Source organism: Eleginops maclovinus, chromosome 8 (genome assembly GCF_036324505.1).
Source record: "Eleginops maclovinus isolate JMC-PN-2008 ecotype Puerto Natales chromosome 8, JC_Emac_rtc_rv5, whole genome shotgun sequence".
NCBI classification, from domain to species: domain Eukaryota; kingdom Metazoa; phylum Chordata; class Actinopteri; order Perciformes; family Eleginopidae; genus Eleginops; species Eleginops maclovinus.
In genome coordinates this window covers 15,581,760-15,604,606 of record NC_086356.1, presented here as the reverse complement: position 1 = coordinate 15,604,606, position 22,847 = coordinate 15,581,760, and the positions used below count along the sequence as shown (strand labels likewise).

General features: G+C 41.7%; 1 protein-coding gene across 1 annotated transcript in view; it reads left to right on the top strand.

Annotated features, from left to right (window-relative positions):
• The window catches only part of zswim6 (zinc finger, SWIM-type containing 6), a 37,347-nt gene extending 14,778 nt beyond the window's left edge, over positions 1-22,569 (top strand). Inside the window, exons 2-14 of the mRNA XM_063890037.1 lie at positions 5,943-6,299; positions 7,660-7,808; positions 7,891-8,041; positions 10,012-10,191; positions 11,308-11,484; positions 11,588-11,734; positions 12,542-12,688; positions 13,529-13,789; positions 16,161-16,296; positions 17,152-17,309; positions 17,874-18,037; positions 18,116-18,197; positions 19,863-22,569. Of these exons, the coding sequence (XP_063746107.1) occupies positions 5,943-6,299; positions 7,660-7,808; positions 7,891-8,041; positions 10,012-10,191; positions 11,308-11,484; positions 11,588-11,734; positions 12,542-12,688; positions 13,529-13,789; positions 16,161-16,296; positions 17,152-17,309; positions 17,874-18,037; positions 18,116-18,197; positions 19,863-20,725 (2,972 nt within the window). The 3' untranslated portion in view covers positions 20,726-22,569. The remainder of the gene's footprint in view (positions 1-5,942; positions 6,300-7,659; positions 7,809-7,890; positions 8,042-10,011; positions 10,192-11,307; positions 11,485-11,587; positions 11,735-12,541; positions 12,689-13,528; positions 13,790-16,160; positions 16,297-17,151; positions 17,310-17,873; positions 18,038-18,115; positions 18,198-19,862) is intronic.
• The last annotated feature ends 278 nt before the right edge of the window (positions 22,570-22,847 follow it).

The following is a 22,847-nucleotide window of genomic DNA, read 5'->3' as shown; positions in this document are numbered from 1 at the left end:
AGGCCCCCACATAAATTATTTGGCCATGGCTATAGCAGTCTCACAGTATAATTATTGTTCCATCATTACACTGTAAATTGGGTTTGAATATTTCATACCCACCCCAAGTGAGTATGCAAAGTTAAAAATCGGCATTTGTTTCATTAAATACCTAACATTATAACCTTCATTAACGGGGGGGGGGACTGTTGTATTGTATCTAATGGTGTACCTGATTCAGAATAAACCCTAATTTAGTCCATTAAAATAATTTAAATCTATGTTAAATATGCGTTTGATGCTTTGTTAGTCTTGTAATTGTTTTGTGAGCATTATGTGAGATATTTCCTTCTAGCTTTTTAAATGTGAAGATTTTTTGCATTTATACATTGAATAAAATAATGATGATACAGTCCTAGATGAGTGTAGCATCTCAAAGAGCTGTGATGGTTGTTTTGAGTAATGGATTTTATGGTCTGCCACCACTAACTGATCTGATAAAAGACTCTGAAAGTGGTTGCACTGTTAAAGGCCCATCTCTCGCTCTCTGAGTCATTGTTTCAGAGCAATGCCTCCTTTCTAAAAGGTTCCAGTGGTACTGGCAGGACAGACGGGTGCATCCCTATAAAACAGCGTCTTCTAGAGGAGACGTTTTCTTGTCTGAGTGACGAGACCGTACGCAATGTCTCATGTGTTGTTAAGGCAGCCTTGTGCTTTTCTGACAGAGCTGAGGAATTTCTGTCTGCTCGGTGGAGGAGGATTCCTTCCTCCATGTTGTATTTCAGTGCTGTTTGTTATTTCAACAGACCTGTTTCAAAAGTAGGGGATAGGATTGGGGAAGAACCAGATTACCGGCTAAATTATGCTTATAAGAATGATTATTGCCTTGTGTATTAATGGTCATACACAGATATTAGGACTAAATCAACCTTATTAAGTATTGTCTTACATGTTGATCTCATTATCTTTAATTAAACATCAGCACGTGTTCGCTACAAATAATGGGAATATCCTGAGTCATGCACATGTTTTTGCCAAGAATAAGATGATACATCTCTAATGTTTGTACATTAAAAATGAAACCGGAAGTCAGTTAGCTTAGCTCAATGACTGGAAATGGTTGTGACAGATAGCCTAGCTCTGTCTGATGATAAGAAACCCCTCTGCGGCACCTCCAAGCTCAACAAGTAACGTGTATCTTTTAACAATATATATATATGTATGATATGTTGTGCTATTAGAGGTTTTGATATTGCTAGTAGCCTTCACAGTAGCTGAATAAAAAAGGTTATGAAATGTCCATAATTAGTATGCTTATGATGCAAAAAGCTGCTGGTGGTTGCTTAAGAAGAACACAGCTTGACCCAGTTCAAATCCTCATTGACCTAATTCTGAACTTGCATAGAGGTGCATCTTTCAGCTCCTTAGCAAACACACACACACACACACACACACACACACACACACACACACACACACACACACACACACACACACACACACACACACACACACACACACTTCCACCCCCCTTTCCTTTAACGCATTACCTTGTTAGCTGGAGGCTTTCGAACCCAGTTGACCGAAGCTTGACATGCCCTCTGTGCATGGCTTTGGCTGCTAACGGTAAGCTAATGGTCAGTTCAGTTTTGTGTCTTTGGGATCAGTTGTCATGGCGCTGAATGAGCCAATCAATGGACAGAAACATGTTTCAGCACGTCCCTTTGAAGGCACCGGTGTTAGCATCACGGGAATCAGTTGGCTCTAGCATTTAAAACTCAGCACCGTAAACATGTATAAGTGTAATGGGAGGATAGTCTGAAACCAGTTGTTTTAAGGACAGATGGTTATCATCACACCATGGCCATTGATTGGTTGTTTACTTCTCCTGCCTACTGCCCCAGAGGTGCCTCTGCATCTCCATGGGTGACAGATTAGGTTCCCCATTGTCACCAGAAGTACTCACACAGTACACACAAAGCACACCTTGGTTGAGAAGCTCTCACTTACGCCTGACTGAACAGCTTTGGAGGCTTTTGTGTGGCCGCAGTTAAATGAAGGCTTCGGCCACATAGCTGAGAGTGCCCCCCTGCAGCCACAGCTTTAGCGGCCATGTTGCACACAGGTCTCCTCAGGCTGCGCTCTGTAGGGAGCGGAGATGCTGCTCTTTCACAGGCTAACGTCCTGGCCTTGTTTTCAACCCCCCCCCCACCCTGATTCGCCTCCTAGAGACATCTTCCTCACTTAATCCTGTAGAGACGGCTTAAATTGACTACCTCTGGCTTAATTGGGAGTGAAGTGTTAAACCTTGGTTTCCAGGCGAGTTTATTCAGAGTATTTGCAGCTCTTGAAAGTTTGGTAAAAGCCTTGAATTTAGTTTCTAAAAAATAGGCAGTAAGGCTACGCAATCGTTCCAAAAAGATAATCATCTTTAAATATAACCATATCATGATATAACATTTCTAATATGATACTACTGCGACGATGATACTGACTCAACATGTTAAAGAATATGTGATGCTAAGTGTTTTTGAAGTTATTTAATTTAAGGAGAATGTGTTGTCCATTTAACATCCAACTGTACCAGTTCAAGTTCATTACCAGTACACCACCACCACGGTTAAATAAGATGACTCATGCCACCCTAATGTCTGGATAACATTTTGTAGCTGGAGCTAGCTTAGCTTAGCATAAATACTAGAAACAGGGCCCTGTCTGTCAAAAGAACATTTCTACAGGCACCATTTAAAGCTCATCTTGTTTATTTAATCTGCAGAAAAATGGAAAAGGTCATGTTTATGTTCTGAACTATTTCTTAGTCCAACAATGACTTACAGCCAGGCCGCACTGTCTATGCCGGGGTTTCATTTTGTATTCATTGTGGAAATAAAAAGTTATTTAAAAGTTTTAAACACAACTTTGTGAACCCTGCAGGCCAGCCGGTGTTCCTCTGTCAGGCATTAAGGGGTTAAGTTTGGTTGCTATGCCGAGCACAGAGCTGTATTATGCAAGCCGTGGAGCGCAGACACACAGAGAGGAAGTGCATTACAGAATGCTGAGCTCAGGGCTTTGGCTCGCCGCCAAGCATACACTCCTACATGTGCACACACACACACTCAGCTGAGGGCATACCGATTTTTCCAGCAGCACAGCGGTCCTCCTCCTCGAGTCACTCTCTCTCTCTTTCTGTGACGTCAGTAGTTCAGCTGTGGGCCAAGTCTGACTTGTGTGTGTGTGTGTGTGTGTGTGTGTGTGTGTGTGTGTGTGTGTGTGTGTGTGACAGGATGTGGATTTTGTGTGAAGTCTGATCCAGGGTGTGTGTGTGTGTGCGCGGCAGGAAAAGCAGCAGTTAAGAAATGACACATGGCTTTTTTCTTCTTCTATTTCTATGCTAGGTTTCACTCTCAGATGGTTTTTTTTGTACACGTTGTATTTGTTTTCGCTCCGCTCTGTATCACTCATGCTCCACCACATATGAAGAGAAACACCCCCTCTGTTTACAGCTCTCCCACCCAGCAGGGGGTATATGTGTCAGCTCTTTGGTGTGTCACATGGACGAGAACATTTGAGTCAGTGGAAATCACAACCAGCATTTAATAATCCAGGGTCCTCTTTACTTTTGTTTAAATTTGCTTCTATCCATTATCAGATATCTTTTTATTATACTACGTGCTTCCAGTTTGAGATAATGACACTTACTGTAACCCTGTCTACCTTAATGTGTAATTGTATTAAGTCCAGTATGACCAGGAGTTCATGGTGACTAATATGAACACACTTTGTTGTCTTAACTCTTTTGTACTTGTACTGTAGTTTGACATTTGGTAGATTAATTCCTTTGCCATCTTGACACCAATCTTATATTTGAAGTACAAATATGCAGACAGAGCTAACACCTGATTAGCTTTGCAAAACGACTGAAAGACTGCCTCTTACAAGGGATGAAATTAGTTTGTTTAATCTGCATTCAAACCAACATTTGCTGTAGACTGGCAAATTGTCCTCTTCACAGTTTGGTCAAAAGTACAGAGGCTTCCTGATGAAATGCGTACATGCTGTACTTGTCTCATTATTGGGTACCGCTTTACAATAAGACTACCCATATAAAGGATTCATAAAGGGTTTATAAATAGGTTATTAATTAGGTTGTAAACACTTTATTAATCATTAGGAACCATTTATAAGTTCTAACATAGCTTTGATGCATCAACACAGGCTCACTATTTGGCAGCATGACTAAGCCTTATATTGGATACCTAGCTTACTTTGTCTTCTTCATGAGCCAACATTCTGGGTATCTGTTGTTCACGGAGTTGATTTTCCCCCCATCCATCTTGATGTTTTGTTTATCTCTTGTCTTATAAAAGCTTATTATTGATTTATAAAGTGTTCACAACCGGATTAATAAAGGAATTACAAACTATTCGTAAACACTTTATAAGAGTAGTCTGATTGTAGTGGTACCCACTATTGTGTGACGATCACTTAAAAACCTTCTATATGATGCATTGAAGTGAAGATAGACATTGAATCTGCACTAGCTTTTACTGCCTGCTCCCAGTACATGTAAACTGCCCCACTGACAGGGTTTTTACCGGAGAGTCTTCCATCTACTGCGGCTCAGACTACCATCTTATTATGTTGTCATCTGTCACTCCTGTTGGCCTGTCAACATGATGAAGGATGTCCATCTTTCTCTCTGTCGAAAACAACAACGTACATGCCCAAACAATGTTGATCAACCCTTTGTAGCTCGAGTCAGGTGTTTTCATCAGATTGCCTTCATTTTATCTCGTCTGTTAGTCATGAAGAACCTTGTGTTCTCGGTACAGTGAAACTGAAACAATACAGAGATCAAATTCTGCTAAATGTACGTACGCAGACGATAAACCCTTAAAGCAGATTTCCTGTGACCCAGCTTTTGACACCATGCGTTATCACTGTAGCCCACTAACCCAGTCAGATACACACTTTCACTCACTGTCATTACAGAATAATGTTTGTCATAAATGATAGTCTGCATGCGTAGTCATCTCATGGCTGCTCCTTCTTATCTGGAATATGTAAAGCTACTGTAGCTGCTGCATTTTAAACGTTAGTCAAGACTTTCTGTTGAAGTGGAAATTGACACTTGCCTGTTCTTGTGCTCCATCCTCCCTCTCCAAACCAGAAACAGTAGAGTTTGTTTTCCTGTCGGCAATTTAAACACCTAAGCTTTGAGAAACCTGAGTTCAAGAAGTAAGCTTAAGGTTAAATCCACATTGAAATCTACGTCTCCATCCATGTTTACGTTCCCCTGAAGCTCACAGAGACCTATAGGTTTCAGCCTGTGAGCGCTTCTCTGTACAACAGCCGCTCTGTCTGAATGATCCCGTCCTGAGAGAGAGGGGAGGAAAGCACTGGAGGTGTTGTGGAAGGGAAATTAAAAGGAAATGAGAATATTTGGGAGAACTTTGCTCTCGCCTCGTCATCTTTCACTCCTTTGTCTTTATTCTCTCTGTGGTTCTTTCCTCCTTTCTTTTTACTTTCATGGCGGGATCAGAGTTAGCCTGGACCACAGTGATGCGCAGTATCGGGTTTAATGTTTCTTTAAGAGTGGAAATCTTGCACTGAAAAAAAATGAGGAAAGAAAAAAACGTTTATATGCAGTGTCCTTGGTGGAGATTTAATGCACATTTTTATTTTAACAGTACATCACACAAGTTAGCAACAAGCTAGAGCACAATGGAGCATTTAGAAGCTAGATCCTTTCCTCAGGAGGTGGTACAGACCAAAATGGGAGCTAAAAGAGAGATGTTATCGCTCATATGGCAAAAATATGACCCAAATTCAAAAAATTCCATGAGTTGTTTTCTGGGTCATTTAGTGCAGGTTTAAATACAGCTGTGTAATACGATAGCCGCTCTGTGTCATCACTGATCACCTGCAGATTAACTGTAAACATGTTTTCTGTTTCTCTGCAGGGTTCCACCTCAGCGGCACGGTACGGGAGCCTGCCACGGCCTCGGAGCCCGAGATCGTCTGCAACGTGAGCGTCAGCTTCGACCGCTGCAAGATCACCGCAGTGACGTGCAGCTGCGGAAACAAAGACATCTTCTACTGCACACACGTCGTGGCGCTGGCGCTGTACCGAGTACGGAAGCCCGAGCAGGTCAAACTGCGCCTGCCCATCTCAGAGACTCTTTTCCAAATGAACAGAGATCAGCTGCAGAAGTTTGTGCAGTACCTGATCACCGTGCATCACACCGAGGTGCTGCCCACCGCACAGAAACTGGCCGACGAGATACTGTCGCAGAACTCCGAGATCAACCAGGTGCATGGTGAGTAGAGGGGCTGGAATAATGGTGGTCACTAATTCATTTGTACTATTTTATTGCACTATTTTTCATTGTTGGAGGAGCCTAGGAATTTTCATTGATGACTTCTTATTTTAATACCTGAAACAAACGCATTCTACCGATAATAAGTGGAAACATTGTTCAGGGCTTTTACCTGTAATGGAGTTCTCTAAAACCAAACTATTTCTAATTTTAAGTAAAGCAGCTCAGTCGTTGTTGGTACTTGTTAGTGTTACACTTCCCTCCATCATGCTCCAGTGGAGGAGCAGCTGGAGGCTGCTATCTTTAGAGACTCGGAACAACACAGTGTGTTCAGGGAGAACCAGAAACAGATCAGGTGAAGCTTCACTTGAATTTAAGTGGGAAAAGTTTCTTTTGTTGCTGTTTAGGCCGTCGCAGACAATTAGTGTGTGTGTGTGTGTGTGTGTGTGTGTGTGTGTGTGTGTGTGTGTGTGTGTGTGTGTGTGTGTGTGTGTGTGTGTGTGTGTGTGTGTGTGTGTGTGTGTGTGTGTGTGTGTGTGTGTGTGTGTGTGTGTGTGTGTGTGTGTGTGTGTGTGTGTGTGTGTGTGTGTGTGTGTGTGTGTGTGTGTGTGTGTGTGTGTGTGTGTGTGTGTGTGTGTGTGTGTTTGTACACTCTGGGATATTTGGTGTTTTATGGCTCTTTTAGTTACATATTGAATCTAACTGGTTATACAAGTAGTGAATGGTTCTATTGAGGAAAACATTTTGTAGTAGTTTTCCGCTTCTGGAGCACAGTTATATTCCTTATCCCAGTCTGTTTACATTTAAAACGTTTTTTCTTTGCAAAATTCAATGATTCAGCAACTTGTATATAAGTTTCTACAGTGACTACTAATGACTGTAGTAATGTAAATATTTTGCATGTCTGAGGGAGATCCTTGCAGGTACTTGTATAATGTCTCTTTGGTATCTGCATGTATGCTGGGGAAAGAAGTCGAACCTATTTGGCTTTTTGCATCTCCGGGCTTTAATCCTCCCCAGTGACGCTTGCTAAGTGTTGTATGCTGGTTATTTTTGCAGATTTAGCTGAATTAATGGTATTGATCAGTGTTTAAGCTCGCTGCATTAATGCACACGCTGAGTGATGTGCTGATGCAGGCATGGCTAGGGCGGCTCCTCCCTGGAAATTATTCAAATGAATATAAGCGAGGACATTAACTGTACATACACTTTTGTAATACCTTCTTCTCTGAGGTATTCTACTACATCTGAGGACTTCCTCCACCACTGAAAGATAAACGAAAAAATGAAAATCAGCTTTAGTCTGATGACCTTCTGCTCCTCTAATGAGTTCCTGACTGATTTTCTTTGTTGGTTCCAGGCGCTCCGGATCCGACGGCGGGCGCCAGCGTGGACGATGAGAACTGCTGGCATCTGGACGAGGAGCAGGTTCAGGAGCAGGTCAAGCTCTTCCTCTCCCAGGGCGGCTACCACGGCTCGGGGAAGCAGCTCAACTTACTGTTCAGCAAGGTAACACAATCATTCCCAACACACGTCATCGCACCGCAGCTGAATGGCCATGTTTACCCACAATGCCCCTGCGTTTCTGCAGGTGAGGGAGATGCTGAAGATGAGGGACTCAAACGGAGCGCGCATGTTAACGCTGATCACAGAGCAGTTCATGGGCGACCCCAGACTGGCGCTGTGGAGGCAACAGGGGACCACCATGACGGACAAGTACAGGCAGCTGTGGGACGAACTAGGTAAAACACACACACACACACACACACACACACACACACACACACACACACACACACACACACACACACACACACACACACACACACACTCAGATACACACACACATCTGCAAAGACATAGCAGCATTTCTACATACCAGTTATATTTCAGTACACATTTAAATAGACAGTGCTTTGAATAAATGTGTTTCTTGTGACATTTTTTATAACTATTAGGCCATTAATGTGTTGATCAACTCATTTGTGTAAAAAAATTGTATTTCAGTAACATTTTTCAGCAAAAATGGCCAAAAATATCTCGATAAATCTCTCTGTGTACAATATGTGCATTTCTCCAATTTAAAATATTTGTAACCTAATGTGTTGGGTTTCTGACATTGAAAAGCAACAGAAGACATGATTTTGGACTGCAAGAAAATGTTGATTTAATGGAAATCTCAGATTCTTTGGGGTAAACTGTCAGACATCCTTTATTTAAAAGCCCAGAATAAAAAGAAATACACATCTTCTGTTTTCTGGTCTACCTGTGCAGAAACACCTTCCCTTTTTAGATGCAGGAACATGGTAGAAGATAAAAAGCTGAACCAAATGCCTTTGCTTGAGTGAAAAACGGTTCCTTGAAAATATGCCTGGCTTTGCTCATGACCAAAACGGTGATGCAACAATTAGACCGCCTATGTTACCATGGTCTCCTTCCACACTTTCTCCCCTGCTCTGTTTTTGTTTTTCTTTACCTAATAACCCCCCCACACACCCTCACACACACACACACCCCTGATATATTCTTGCTCTGCGTTGCGTCACTCATGTCTGCCATCGCGTTCTCAGCGCTCAGTTTTCCATTCCCTCGTTGTTGTCATTGAAGCAGCCCTAACAAAGAGACAGAGGATAAAGCCCATCTCTTCCTGTCCCCTCCCCCCATCCTCAGCCTCCCTCCCTCCTGCATTCACTTCCCCTTCCCTCCCCTCACCTCTCCTCCTGTTTTTCCTCACTTCACTTCCTTTCTTTTCTTCTCCCGTTTCATTTTGTCATCTGTCATCCCGTATTTATCCTCTAACGTGTTCATTGTTCCCTCCTCCTCCGTCTTCATGTGTGTTCCTTTTCAGATCTGTCTCTAGTGTCTTCATGTTTGTCGCCACAGTGCTGCTGAACTTAGCTCACGTTTTCACACTGCTTTTTTATACGTCAATAGTTAATTATATTTTTTAGTAGTATCGCAGCTTCTCCAAAATGAGGAATTGCTGCTTTTTTCCCTGTTTTATATTTTTTAAGTACCTATTAAAAGGTTTCAGATAAATAAAATATTTGAAACCGTCAATATGGACGTGAGAAAAATAATAACGTGATTTATATTTTTTATTCAAATTCAGCACCTGCAATAAATCATGTTTTATCCAACAACATGCTACCCACTGGTGTTTTTACTATCCTTTTTTTCTGTTAATGAGCAAAAAAGCTATTCAGTGTAGTCATTCTCAGTCCTAGCTCGCAGTGGGCTTGCCTATATAACCATTAGTGAACCCTGATTAGTGGACATTCCAGCTTTTTAAAATGTGAGAATTTTGTATATACAGCTCCACTCTCCAGTGTCTGTTGAATTCCAACACAGAGAAATGTTGTCAGTAGTTTAGAAAATACAATAAAATACAATAAAAAATAATTTCACTCAAAGACAGACCTATAGAAAATAAAACCAGAGAAAATGATAATGCTGACGTGGCCTCATGGACCTTTCTACTGAAAAACATATGAAATGATAATCATAATAATATCACATAGGAAAGTATGGTTTGATGCACAAATCAGCACCTTTAAAACTGCAGTGATAATGACCTATAGTCACTTGTTTTGTATACTGATATGTTTGACACTATTCATAACCTCCACTCTTCCTGCTGCAGGATGAAACAGCAGAGAGTTGCATCTCCTGATGTTAATGTGTGTGTGTGTGTGTGTGTGTGTGTGTGTAGGCGCCCTGTGGATGTGCATCGTGCTGAACCCCCACTATAAGCCCGAGCAGAAGGGCTTCTGGCTGCGGCAGCTTCGCAGGTGGAACAGCGTGGACGTGTGTCCCTTGGAGGACGGTAACCATGGCAGCGAGCTGACCAATCTGACCAACGCTCTGCCCCAGGGCCCCCCCGGCAACCCAGGTGAGATGACACCTGCCTCCCCCCTTTTTTATCTCCCAAATCCTCCCGTTCATCACATCTGGAGGTTTTCTTTCTCCTCCCTCATGCAGTACCTCCTCCTCCTCCTCTTCTGTTTTAACACTGTTGAGGTTTCTTTCTCCCCCTCCCCCTCTCTTTTAATCAAGTCTCCTTTCTTCAATCTCTGTGCCTGCGAGCCTTATTACCTTTTTAGTGTGGCTAATAGAATGAGCTAATAACACATTTCAGCTCCTGCAGCCTTTTCGAACAAATCAAAGAATCCAGACACACACACACTCCTATCAGGTGGAGATAAAGAGGTCTAAAGAGAAGAAAGATGCCCTTATTACTGCTGCTGGTTCGTCTGTACTGCCCGTGCATTTGTTTTGCTATCAACATTTAGAAAAAATGAATCCTGCATGAGAAGTGTTAGAATAAAGAAGACATTTAGAAGGAATTCAGTATTTCACTGTTAAATTCAGATTCTCTTACCAATATATTAGTAAATCTAAGTATTTCTCAAATGTTCAGAATCAAAAAGGGAGCATAATGTTGCAATAGAGTCAACATGGAGCTACGCTGGGAAACAACTTATTCAATTCTGTGTGAGCTTGTTTAATAGCAGCTGTATTTTATAGCCCTTATTGTTTGTATTCTGGCAAATTTGCACCATTTAAAGTGTGCTGATGTAGCTATCAACACAAATTGTTTGCAATGTACCCCTAGATGTGCAGACCATCCTCACAAGAATACTTTGATTCTGAAAAATACTCACATATACATCACATATGATTTCTAATCTAATTTATGGAAATGTATTCATGATTCTAATCCGAGCTAATTGTAAACTGGGAAGTATAAAATGTGCTGATTATCAATATATATTTATATGTGGTTATGACTTCCTGGATGGGGTAATTGACTCGCAGCAGTCTTCTAAAGGTTTTAAAGAAATAGCCTTCATGAGCGTGTCACAATCTCTGCTGCCCTTGACCTTATTAGGCCAATCAGTGGCGCAAACTAAACTTCCCAGCATGCACCTGTTTCTTTCCCCTCACACAGTATCTTTGCCTCCCTTCTCTCCCCCCTCAGTGTGTGACTTATTTGCTCTCCTCTCAGACTCTCTCACCCGGCCTCACCGGACCGTGTTCACGCGAGCGATCGAGGCGTGCGACCTGCACTGGCAGGACTCCCACCTGCAGCACATCATCACCGAGGACCACTACATCCACTACTGTTACCATGACAACCTCGACAGCTCCCTGTTCGACCCCCGAGGGTGGCCCCTGTGGCACGGTGAGAGAACGGGGAAACATTATTTACGGGGAATTGAATGACAAGGAATAAAAATAAAGGTGGAGGAAAGTAGATACGATGTATTCATTCTTCTTTCCTGCAGAGCACGTCCCGACTGCGTGCGCCCGCGTCGACGCTCTGAGGTCACATGGTTTCCCCAAAGAAGCACTCAGGCTCGCCATCGCCATCGTCAACACGCTGCGGAGGCAACAGCAGAAACAGCTGGACTTCTTCCGCACTCACAAAAAAGGTCAGCTTACATCTAAACTGTGCTGTTTACTTTCCTGTGCGGGTGCTTTTAAATCTTAGACTTATATTTACATTTACCTAGCTTATACAACTTCACCAGAGAAAATCATTAGTCTTTTTATAGAGACAACATTAGTGCACTTACGGTTTCAGAGACTATTCCAATATAATTTCCATATTACACCCCAAACCCACTTTTACTGTTTTTTAATTTAATCTCTGACGATTAACCAGCCGCAAAAAATCAGATTAGAATTTTCACCTGGAGTCTAAAATGGCTTTATTCATTCACAGAAGTACCACTAAGATGAGGAAAAACGCAAATAACTCATAATGTGCTACGAGCTGAAAAACAGTCGTACTTTTGTCTCCTCTCCTTACACCATATTGCAGTCTTCAAAGGTCTTACCTTCCCTACTAGACACGGGGTATATAAAGTGTTGCATTTCCTTTATGGCCTTTATTTAATATTAGTAATAATGGAAAAATGTTGTATGTGGTCGTCCGCTGGCGGGAGAAATGGATTTATAATAATACACGTTGTAATTGGTTAATCAAGCCATCAATTTCCTGCCACTCATCTGGGTCCAGGTCATGTTAATTGATTTTAATAATTATATTACAAGGAATAATTGTAGGTCTTACTGTAGCTACTGATTTGCTGTCCTTCTTGGGTCATATTTACGCTAAACCATGTATTTAATTGCACTCTGTCTTCAATTCAACTCCTTCGACATTGCCTACACTGTGTTGTTACTGATGGTATCACCAAGTATACATATATTATTAACAGTTTGTGTTCCTGCAGAGCTGCTCCATAAAGGAACCACATCCGTCACTAACCTGGAGGGCTGGGTGGGGCACCCTCTGGACCCCATCGGCACGCTGATCAGCACCCTGATGGAGTCGTGGAGGAACAGCGAGGAGGGAGCCGCCACACTGCTCGACTTCTCAGGTATTCAGTTAGTTAAATATTGGATCATTTCACCTCAAAGTTATTTAAATTACCTTTTTCTCTCTTACAAGGAAGCCCTGACTACACACCAGATTAGTATTTACACAATGTGATTTGATGTATTTTAATCTGTGCAGTAAAGAGAACAGTTTTTCCCTCTGAGACATAAAGCATTTAAGGTATAATGTTAAAAAAATAGGAAATACTTATTGGTAATACCTCCAAAATGCCACTTGAGTACAGAACTTGAGGAAATGTACTTCAGTACACAAACACACATTTCCCTGAGTGTGCGTCAGACATTTACACTGCATTGATTGCGTCTTCCTGTCGGAGCTGCAGGCAATCAGCAGTGATGACACAGACGTGCTGATTGGCCCGTAGTCATCCTCCAATAACAGCTCATGAATAAGAAATGCAGCAGGAAAAACACTGCAATTAAAATGCATTAATTATGCAGAGCGCTCAGAGAGGAGAAGAATTCCAACAAACTGAACGAACGGGGATTGTTCTTGACTCACTTTTCACTTCTACATGTGAACCAGGAAAGCCTCTGCAGGGAAGAAGTTGTGAAAGTTTTCAATTAGGACTTCAAGCACTCTGTTTTTTCATATGTATGTATGTGTATTCATTAGGGACTTTTAACCTCCTGGGATAGACTGTGAGGTCTGCCAAGACATCATTAAGCCATTAAAACATGATAACAGTCCTCGGGAGGATACCCCCTCTGAAAAAGCACAAATAGATCAATAGATTTATCAATACTCGGCTCGATCCGCCTCCCAAAGGGAACATCTTTCCCCCCTAAATATCTCCCCCCTCTCTCTGCTCTCCCCTCAGGCCCTCTGGGTGCAGGTCGGAGGATGGAGCGTCCTGTTCTACAGACGCAGCGGTTCCTGGAAGAGGGGGAGTCGCTGGTGTCCCTGGCCGTTGAGACTGCTCTGATCGGCTTGGGGCAGCAGAGGGTGATGCCGGACGGCCTCTACGCTCAGGAGAAAGTTTGTCGCAACGAAGAGCAGCTACTGGCCAAGCTTCAAGAAATTGACCTCGACGAAACGCTGGTGAAAATCTTCCGGAAACAAGCCGCTCTCCTGCTAGAGGGTGAGTGAGGGTCTGAGACTGAGACTTATGTCCAGCATTTTCTGGTTGGGCGGTTTAGCTGCTTGTCTTTGTATCAGGATATTAATTTGATATATTTGGGTTTGATGATTGATAATGATTACAAACCGACTGAACAGAAGCAAAAAACTCAATGCAAAACTATACTGTCATTTCCACGACGCTGCACCGAGTCCACCACCTTAGTTTAGCATTTACCAGACTGTTCCATTGTGAAGGAAGAGTTTGGAATGAATACATCTAGGACGAGAAAAAGATAAGACACCAGAATTTTAAGACTTTTAAATCTCTGGGAAAACAGCTTTGTCCGGTCCTTATGTTAAACCAAGCTAACTATCTCCTGACTCGCGGTTTGATCTTAACGTGTGTGTGTGTGTGTGTGTGTGTGTGTGTGTGTGTGTGTGTGTGTGTGTGTGTGTGTGTGTGTGTGTGTGTGTGTGTGTGTGTGTGTGTGTGTGTGTGTGTGTGTGTGTGTGTGTGTGTGTGTGTGTGTGTGTGTGTGTGTGTGTGTGTGTGTGTGTGTGTGTGTGTGTGTGTGTGTGTGTGTGTGTGTGTGTGTGTGTACTCTGTACTGCTGTATTCAGTTGTGTGAGTGTATTGTTTGCTTTGTCAATGTTTGCTGACGTTGTGTGAATGAATGCATGTGTGTGTACATAGGGGTATAATAAGCCTGTGAGAGAGATGTGGCTTGTCATGGTTCAAGGCCTTTTTCTCTCCAAACCCACTAATGATGGAGCCGCTCGACCTCACGTTTGGCTTCTTGTGTGTGATTGTAAAGTGGAGGCCAACAGGAAGTCCAAATTTTAAAAAAAGTAGGCAAGTATTTAGAGACAGACTAACACATTATACTTTTCATTAGACATTAATGCTAGGGTCTTATCCTGTAAAACGTTGACATCCTTTCATGATCAAATAACCGCTCTAATCTATAATTGAGTGATCTTGAAAAAAAGCATTATTATGCACCCCAGTAGCTGACCTGGTAGAGCAGGTAATCATCATCCTCCCCTCCTTTCTTTCTCTCTAGAGCTTTTCTACACATTATAGGCTACAGAAGGCCCAAAAAGTTATGTAATGTTATAATCCCTTTTTTAAATAGAAACTCAACCCTGAGACATATTTATGATTCTTGCAGTTTCTCTTTGCAAACATGCATGTTTCCCTCGCATAATATTTCAGGAAGGCCTTTTTTAAAGACAGAAGTCCCTGTACGTCTGTGGAGGTTGACCGACGGAGACATCCTGATGCACAGCGCGTCATAGCGTTCAGCTGTTTTTAAACCAGCGATATCAAACTTGCTGAGTGGGGAATAATCTCATGAGCGAGGTCGCCGTGCAGTGAAATGTGAACATGCAGCTCTGTTTGTGCACTCATTTACAGTGATGGGCAAGTTACTTCCAAAATGTAATACAGTACATATTACTTATTACTGTCTTTTTAAAGTAATACGTTACATTACATTATTACTGTCTCTGAGCTGTAATGCGTTACACTAGTTTTGCGTTACTTTGAGTTACTTTCACCAAAATAACCTCTAAAGTCTGGCTTTAAATACTAAACTGAGTTTATTGCAGCTCATTAAATAAAGCTATCTATGGCAGTATGCTGAAATTAAACGTATGCTCCGTTTAAGTGGGCTGAATAATATGTGATACCGGTAACATCACGTCTCTGTTTGTCATTAATAACATGTTAGTGGAGCCTCTGCACGGCCCTGTAACCTGCTGTATATGAACGAGTCTCTATGGCAACGTTAGCTCACCTTGTCATTGGTGTGTTAACGGGGATTTGGCTGACAAGCTTTCTGAAAGCCGGCGATTCCAGAGAGGAAAGAGGCTGCATATCTTCAACACTCTGCCACGAGTCTCTGAACTTCTCGGGGTTCAAGAGGAATACAGCCCGAGAGAGAGTGACCTTCTGTTGCTTCAGCCTGCGCACTCCTGTCTTTTTCTTTTCTTTTATCTGAGCCTGCAGCTCTGCATTGTGAGCCTGCAGCTCTGCATTGTGAGCCTGCAGCTCTGCATTGGGAATCTGTTTCTGCAGCTCTCTTAACCAATAGTAAACAGGCATACTGAGTTACTATTCTACCTGCACAATTATTCCTCTGGAGTCAGAATGTCTCGATGTTTGTGATTTCTTAGAAACTAAACCCCACATCATTTCGGGTTAAAATGTGTTGTAACTGCGTTACTGAGAATTGTAACGGGTATTATATTACCCACATTTCAGAAGTAATGCGTTATATTACTGCGTTACAGTATGAAGTAATACATTACTGTAACTCCATTACTTTTGTAACGCGTTACACCCAACTCTGCTCATTTATCATGTCCTGTTTCTGGTTTTCCTGCAGCTGGTCCCTACAGTGGTCTGGGGGAAATACTCTACAGAGAAAGCGTCCCCATGCACACCTTTGCCAAGTATCTCTTCACCTCCCTGCTACCTCATGACGTCGAACTGACGTACAAAATTGCACTGAGGGCCATGCGGTGAGTACAAACCTTCCTTTACTCAATTTAACATGCTGGGCTCACGTATGAATAACTCTATATGGCTCCCTTCCAAACAAAGGTACAAAGCGTGCTGTTTATGAAGCTATGATTTAAAATGACCAATCACAGGGAGTTCCAGGAAACTGAAAGTCTTTATTAACTTTAGAGTTTCTAAGTGTCACAATTTTCTAAATGCTCAGTATTCATAGTACAAACTGAAATCCCAGTTTTATTTGGGGAAAGAAAAGTCTGTATGAAGAAGAAGATGTGTTTATGTACTCTGCTTAGTGTGGACACATGTTGAGGAGGAGCAGAAATAAAGAGTGACAGACAGGAAGTTCTAGCCCTGATAAACTATACCTTTAAATATGTGTTGCTCCTCCTGCTTTGTGTGTGAGTGTGTGAGTGTGTGAGTGGGTGAGTGTGTGAGTGTGTGAGTGATACAGTTTAATGACAAAACCTCCTTTTGCTGGAATATTCACTAAATAATTCAAAGCTGCTGAAAATGAGTGAATAATAAATAGATGCTGTTGGTTTTCTTCCTGACCGCCAAGAGTTTTACAAAAATGTCTATTGTCCCACCCAAATTACAAAGAGGAATATTAGACTGGAGAACCACAGTAGCAGCAGCTGTGAGTGTTGGAGGAAGAAATTGAGATGTTATTTTAAACCCATTCTAGTGTAGCTAGAGGCAAAGCTCCACCCGAGGAGAACTATTGATTGGTTCTATAAAAGAAGCATCTCCTAACTTCCTCATATATATATATATATATATATATATATATATACACACCTACCTTCCTGTGTTTACCTCCAATAAAGATCTAATAAAGTGTTTGTCTCTGTGCGCAGGTTACCGGTGCTGGAGTCCACGGCCCCCTCCGGCGATCTGTCTCGACCTCACCACATCGTGTCCGTGATGCCCAACCGCCTCCCCCGCTGGTTCACACTCAGCCACATCGAGACCCAACAGTGTGAACTCGCCTCCACCATGCTTACTGCTGCTAAAGGTACACACACGAGCATTAACAGATCGATTGGATTTAACCGAAAGGGGACTTATTCATATGTGCCACGCTAAACTAAAGTCCATCATAATTCTACAATAAGCAATGACAGGCCTTTTATATTATGTTTATATTCCCAGTATTTAACAATCATTTGAATAATGTGTTGATTTATGTGTCTTGGTCCCAGATAACTAGAAAATGAAGTGATGGATGGGTACACTTTTGAAAAACAAATCAAGCTTTTTCAAGTTTTTGCAAAAACAATCAATTTCACATGTAATATCTTTTGTCTTTCCTAACTTTCCATTTTGAGTTGACCACAATAAAGCTAATTATAGGCTAATTTCTAGATGTTTAGCGTCTCAAGACCTTAATAAACAGCATAATGTAAATTCCTACAGCAGACAAATAGTTTTTATTAAAACCTGCGTACATTAAATGTAAGACTTTTTAAGACCTTGGTATGCCTTATTTTATGGATCTGAATTCCTTGGACCAGTTTTTTGTTGTGATGTGTTAGAGGCTTTCACCTGCAGGAAGTTGAGAATGACTTTGTTTCACCAGGTGATGCTCGTAAGCTGGAAACAGTGTTAGAGTCCATCCAGAAGAACATCCACTCATCGTCCCACATCTTCAAACTGGCCCAGGATGCCTTTAAAATCGCCACGCTCATGGACAGCCTGCCAGACATCACGCTGCTCAAAGTGTCCCTGGAGCTGGGTCTTCAGGTAAACCACGCACAGAATCACACAAAGAAACAAAGTTAATACCACACAGACGTAGAGCTAACCTTGTGTTTCCTGTAGGTGATGAGGATGACGCTGTCCACCTTGAACTGGCGGCGGAGGGAGATGGTGCGATGGCTGGTGACCTGTGCAACCGAAGCTGGTGAGTTTCCCAACGAAAAGTGAAAGAGCTCTAGCTACTATCACCTATAGTTTGGGTTATTTTTGAAGCAATTGCTCTTCAAAGTTGAACCATAAAGCAGTTACGCTCGCAGAGGTAGCTACTTCTAAATCCTGGTTTCATTATAGTGATATAAGACATATTGTTAATTGAATATAAATGACTTTCTAACGTTGGATGCTATCCAAACGAAAACCATTCAACCCAGGAGATTTATGTTTGTTCACATTTTCAAACAGGAGGAAAAGCTTTTAGGGAAATGAGTTTGGACGTCAACGACGGTAACCAGTTTGGGCTGGATTGGTGGTCCTTAAAGAATAATTTAGTTAGTTATTTTGCTGCGCAGTAACCCTTTTTTTGTGTCTTATAGTATATATTATAATTGTTGACGCGTTATTACATGGGCAGCAATGTTGAGCTCAATTTCTTCACCACTTGAAATGTATAAACATATATTTGGTGGTTTACGCAACATGTATTTCTAAAAACATATTTAGAATAAATGTATTAACGTGTAAAATAGCATAAATTGGAATTACAAGTACCACAAAAAAGCTTTTGTACAGAAGATCTTTAGTCAAATTTTAGTTGATATAACGACTCCTGAGATACTGAACACCCGTCCATGATATGATTGGACGTCTGCTGTTCAGTGGAGCGGTTTAGCGAATTAGGGGAAACTTGACAAGACTTTTAAAGTGGGTTTTGGAGGGCTCCCGGCGGGATGCTAGGAATGACTGGCAGGGCAGTAATTATGGAAGATTGAGGGCTTCTGGCTGATTAAGTGGACTCCGTGTTTGGACTTGAATTCTGGCTGAATTTTGTCTGTAGTGGACAGGAAGCTGTGTCTGGAGGGAGGGAGCTCTGCAGGGGGAAAACCTCTTCCCAGATGATTTCTTGTGAATGTGGGGGAGCAACAAGGAGTCCCTGTTTCTGTGAGCGCAGTTTGAATGGACTCATTGAGAACATGCCAGGGGATGATGTAGAGTGGGGCCAAGCCATGTAATGTCAGAGAATTAGAAATGGAATATCCAATTACAAGGTGAAAGGTCAATGTGAGACGGCTGATGCTTTTATTTTGTAGGAGTCTTTGAAACCTGGAAATGTATTTAAATTAAAATGTGCTGTTTTTTATTTTTGCATCAGTCAATCTAAAAAAATGTATGATTTTAAAATAATACGGTAAAATAAAAATAATCAATGAATGGACTTTCGCATTCATTGCCTAAAAAAATGATAAGAGCTCTGCTGCTGGATTTGATGAATTAGGCTGGTGACCATTTAGCATTTTGTCAACAGATTCCATAAAAATAAACAAAACCAACAGCTTACATTCACAGTTCTCCAGCTTGTCTTTTAGACAACAGAAGACATAATTTTTAAAAACATCATAGTATAATATGTCGAAAATATCAGAAAAAACTGTATTTGGTATTTAAACAAAAACCTCTACACGTCACCAGATTTATCCTTCAAAGATTCACAACTATGTGTTTCACCAGGGGACTGTCACAGGTACAGGGAAAGAAGTGAACATGAAATGTAAGAGGACCTATGATTGGACCCTGGGGAACACCAACATTAACTTTATAAACAATTTCCGCCAGATCTATTATTTACCTGACATTTCTTTACCTCTCTGTCTAGGTGTGTTTGCGCTGGACAGCATCATGCAGAGCTGGTTCACCCTCTTCACCCCCACCGAAGCCACCAGTGTGGTGGCGAGCACCGTCATGTCCAACAGCACCATCGTCCGCCTGCATTTGGACAGCCATCAGCAGGAGAACCTCGCCAACTCCGCCCGAACCCTGGCCCTGCAGTGTGCCATGAAGGACCCCCAAAACTGTGCCCTGTCAGCCCTCACGCTCTGCGAGAAGGACCACATTGCTTTCGAGACAGCCTATCAGATTGTACTGGACGCAGCCGCCACAGGAATGAACTACACACAGCTGTTTACGATAGCGCGCTACATGGAGCACCGCGGCTATCCTATGAGGGCGTACAAACTAGCAACGTTAGCCATGACTCACCTGAACCTCAGCTACAACCAAGACACACACCCGGCCATCAACGACGTGCTCTGGGCATGTGCGCTCAGCCACTCCTTGGGGAAAAATGAACTGGCATCCGTCATCCCCCTGGTGGTGAAGAGTGTGAAGTGCGCCACCGTTTTGTCGGACATTTTGCGGCGGTGCACGTTAACAACGCCGGGCCTGGTGGCTCTGCACAGTCGCAGGAACTCTGGGAAGCTGATGCCCCTGGAAAAGGCTCCACTCAGGCAGCTGCTGGACGCCACGATCGGGGCCTACATCAACACGACGCACTCTCGGCTGACACACATCAGCCCTCGCCACTACAGCGAGTTCATCGAGTTCCTCAGTAAAGCCAGAGAGACGTTCCTGATGGCGCACGACGGACACATCCAGTTCACACAGTTCATAGACAACCTGAAACAGATTTACAAGGGCAAGAAGAAACTCATGATGCTTGTTCGAGAGAGATTTGGTTGATCAAACGACCAACTTTTTTTTTGTTACATCCTTTCTAACTTGAAGTGAAAATCCTCCTAAAAACAACATTCATGCAAATCTTTTTCCTAGGATTTGGCACTGCGGGATCGAATGTGATAATGAACACAGCTTCCTGAAGGTGATTGGGTTGTGGAAAATCACATGGAATGTTCCTTTTCCTTGTGAGCCGTATCAAGAAGGAGCACTGGACATCCCCGGATAATGGGAATAAGATATACAAATGTGTTTTAGGGTATATTTTCTCCTTAAAATGACAAGTTTGGAATTGAAGATAAAAAACACTGTAAACCATAAAAGCAACAGCCGGTATTAATGTGTATAAAACCATTGAGTTTGCAGAAGGAGTCAATTCATGGACGTTTGTGTTTCCCTTTATATATGTATGAAAGTGAGAGAGTAAGAGTTTTACACTGAGTATATTATACTGTATTGTCCAGTGGCAAAATGTCCACCTTGCACTCCTCCTACTTTCCTCAGCTAACGTTCAACAGCCTCAAAGAAAAAGACAAATGGCTTTAAACCAAATGGAGAAACTCCATCTGAAGTGACAAGTACCTCTTATGAAAAGGATCCAGCTTTACTCGCTCCCCCTCCGAGTCATCGGCCATCTGATCTGTGAAGAGAAAGAAAAAAATGGAAATCAGAGTTCATTTGACTGGATTCAATTTTGTTTTCATCTTAAGGCTGATTATTTTGGCTTTGCAGTGTTGTCTCAAACATTCAGTATGCTTATTTTACCGTCACGGAAACACAAAAAACAAGCTGTCTTGTGGAAACTGTCAAACATATATTCTCAGGGATTTCTCTTTAAAAAGAAAAAAAGACTAAAAAAACTAAAAGAGAACAAAAGCATTTTATTGTCCTGTATATATGAAAGTATATGTCTGAATATTGATAAAAAATGTATATGTTAACTAATTTATGACAGAATATTCTATGTAAGGCACAATACTTGAAGCTGCAGTACTTTTTGGTTTTTGAAAACAAACAGAAAACATATCAGAAGGACTTCAAAAACGTTCGCCTTGCATCAGGGGACAATTTAAAGCAGAAGTACATGACAGGCTGGATTTCGGCTCTGCAGACATGTAATGAACTGCAGAAACCAAGACAGGAAGTGGACATGCAAAGTGCGTATTCTCCTGAACACAGAAGTGTATTGAGTATTGTAGGAGGCAAGAGAAAGAGACGACTGTGGAGGCAGAGCAGCGACAACATACAGCTGTTCCGGTGAAATCTGCCTCCATGTTTTCCTTCTGCAGTGATTCAGTCACATGAAGCTGTTTCATGTCCACGCCTCTTCTTCTCACATCCCGACTTTATGCAGGACAGAAAGTTGCTCTTTACTGTCGCTCTTGACTGTTTCACCTCTTTATTTTTCCTCCTCTTTGATTTAATGTATCTCTAGAGTTCCTCAAATGAAAACAGCCTTCTTTCTTGCCTTGTCTTAATGCTTTAAAATAACCAAATGGTAGTTTTAACTACCAAACTTTTCTCACACGCCAATACAACTTTGGTTACAACCTTCTTTTTTGTAGTGTCTATAGTTTTTTTTAGCTGAACTGTATTCTGTGCTTTAAAAGCTCCATTTCATCTGTTTTTTCAGTGTTGTCTCTTATTTGTAGCTCCTTTTTTGTTTAGAAATATGCTCTCTTTTTATTTATTACGTTAGGTAAATGATTGTACAACCATGTCAACATGCTCATGAAGTTGAAACTAAGATTTGATACACTGATCAATTTATTTATGTAACTAAATCACTGTTTTATAAACTTGTTAATGAATCAACATTTTGTTTTGATTAAATACCTTTTTTGAGAGGATGACGTCTTTGTGTTCTTATTTTAGAAACTATATATAGTTATATGAAAATATCATAAAAAAGCAACATAGAAAAACTCATACTATTACTTTTTTCGACATTCTGACTCTAATCCGACACACTTTACTCTTCCACTTCCACAAACTATACTACGACTCTTTTTTGATATTGTTCGATATATGATACTACGACTCTGTTTTGACATACTGTACTATTTAGTTTCTTTCGGACATTTTCGACATACTATTCTACTTTGTTATTTCTAATATATTCAAGCTA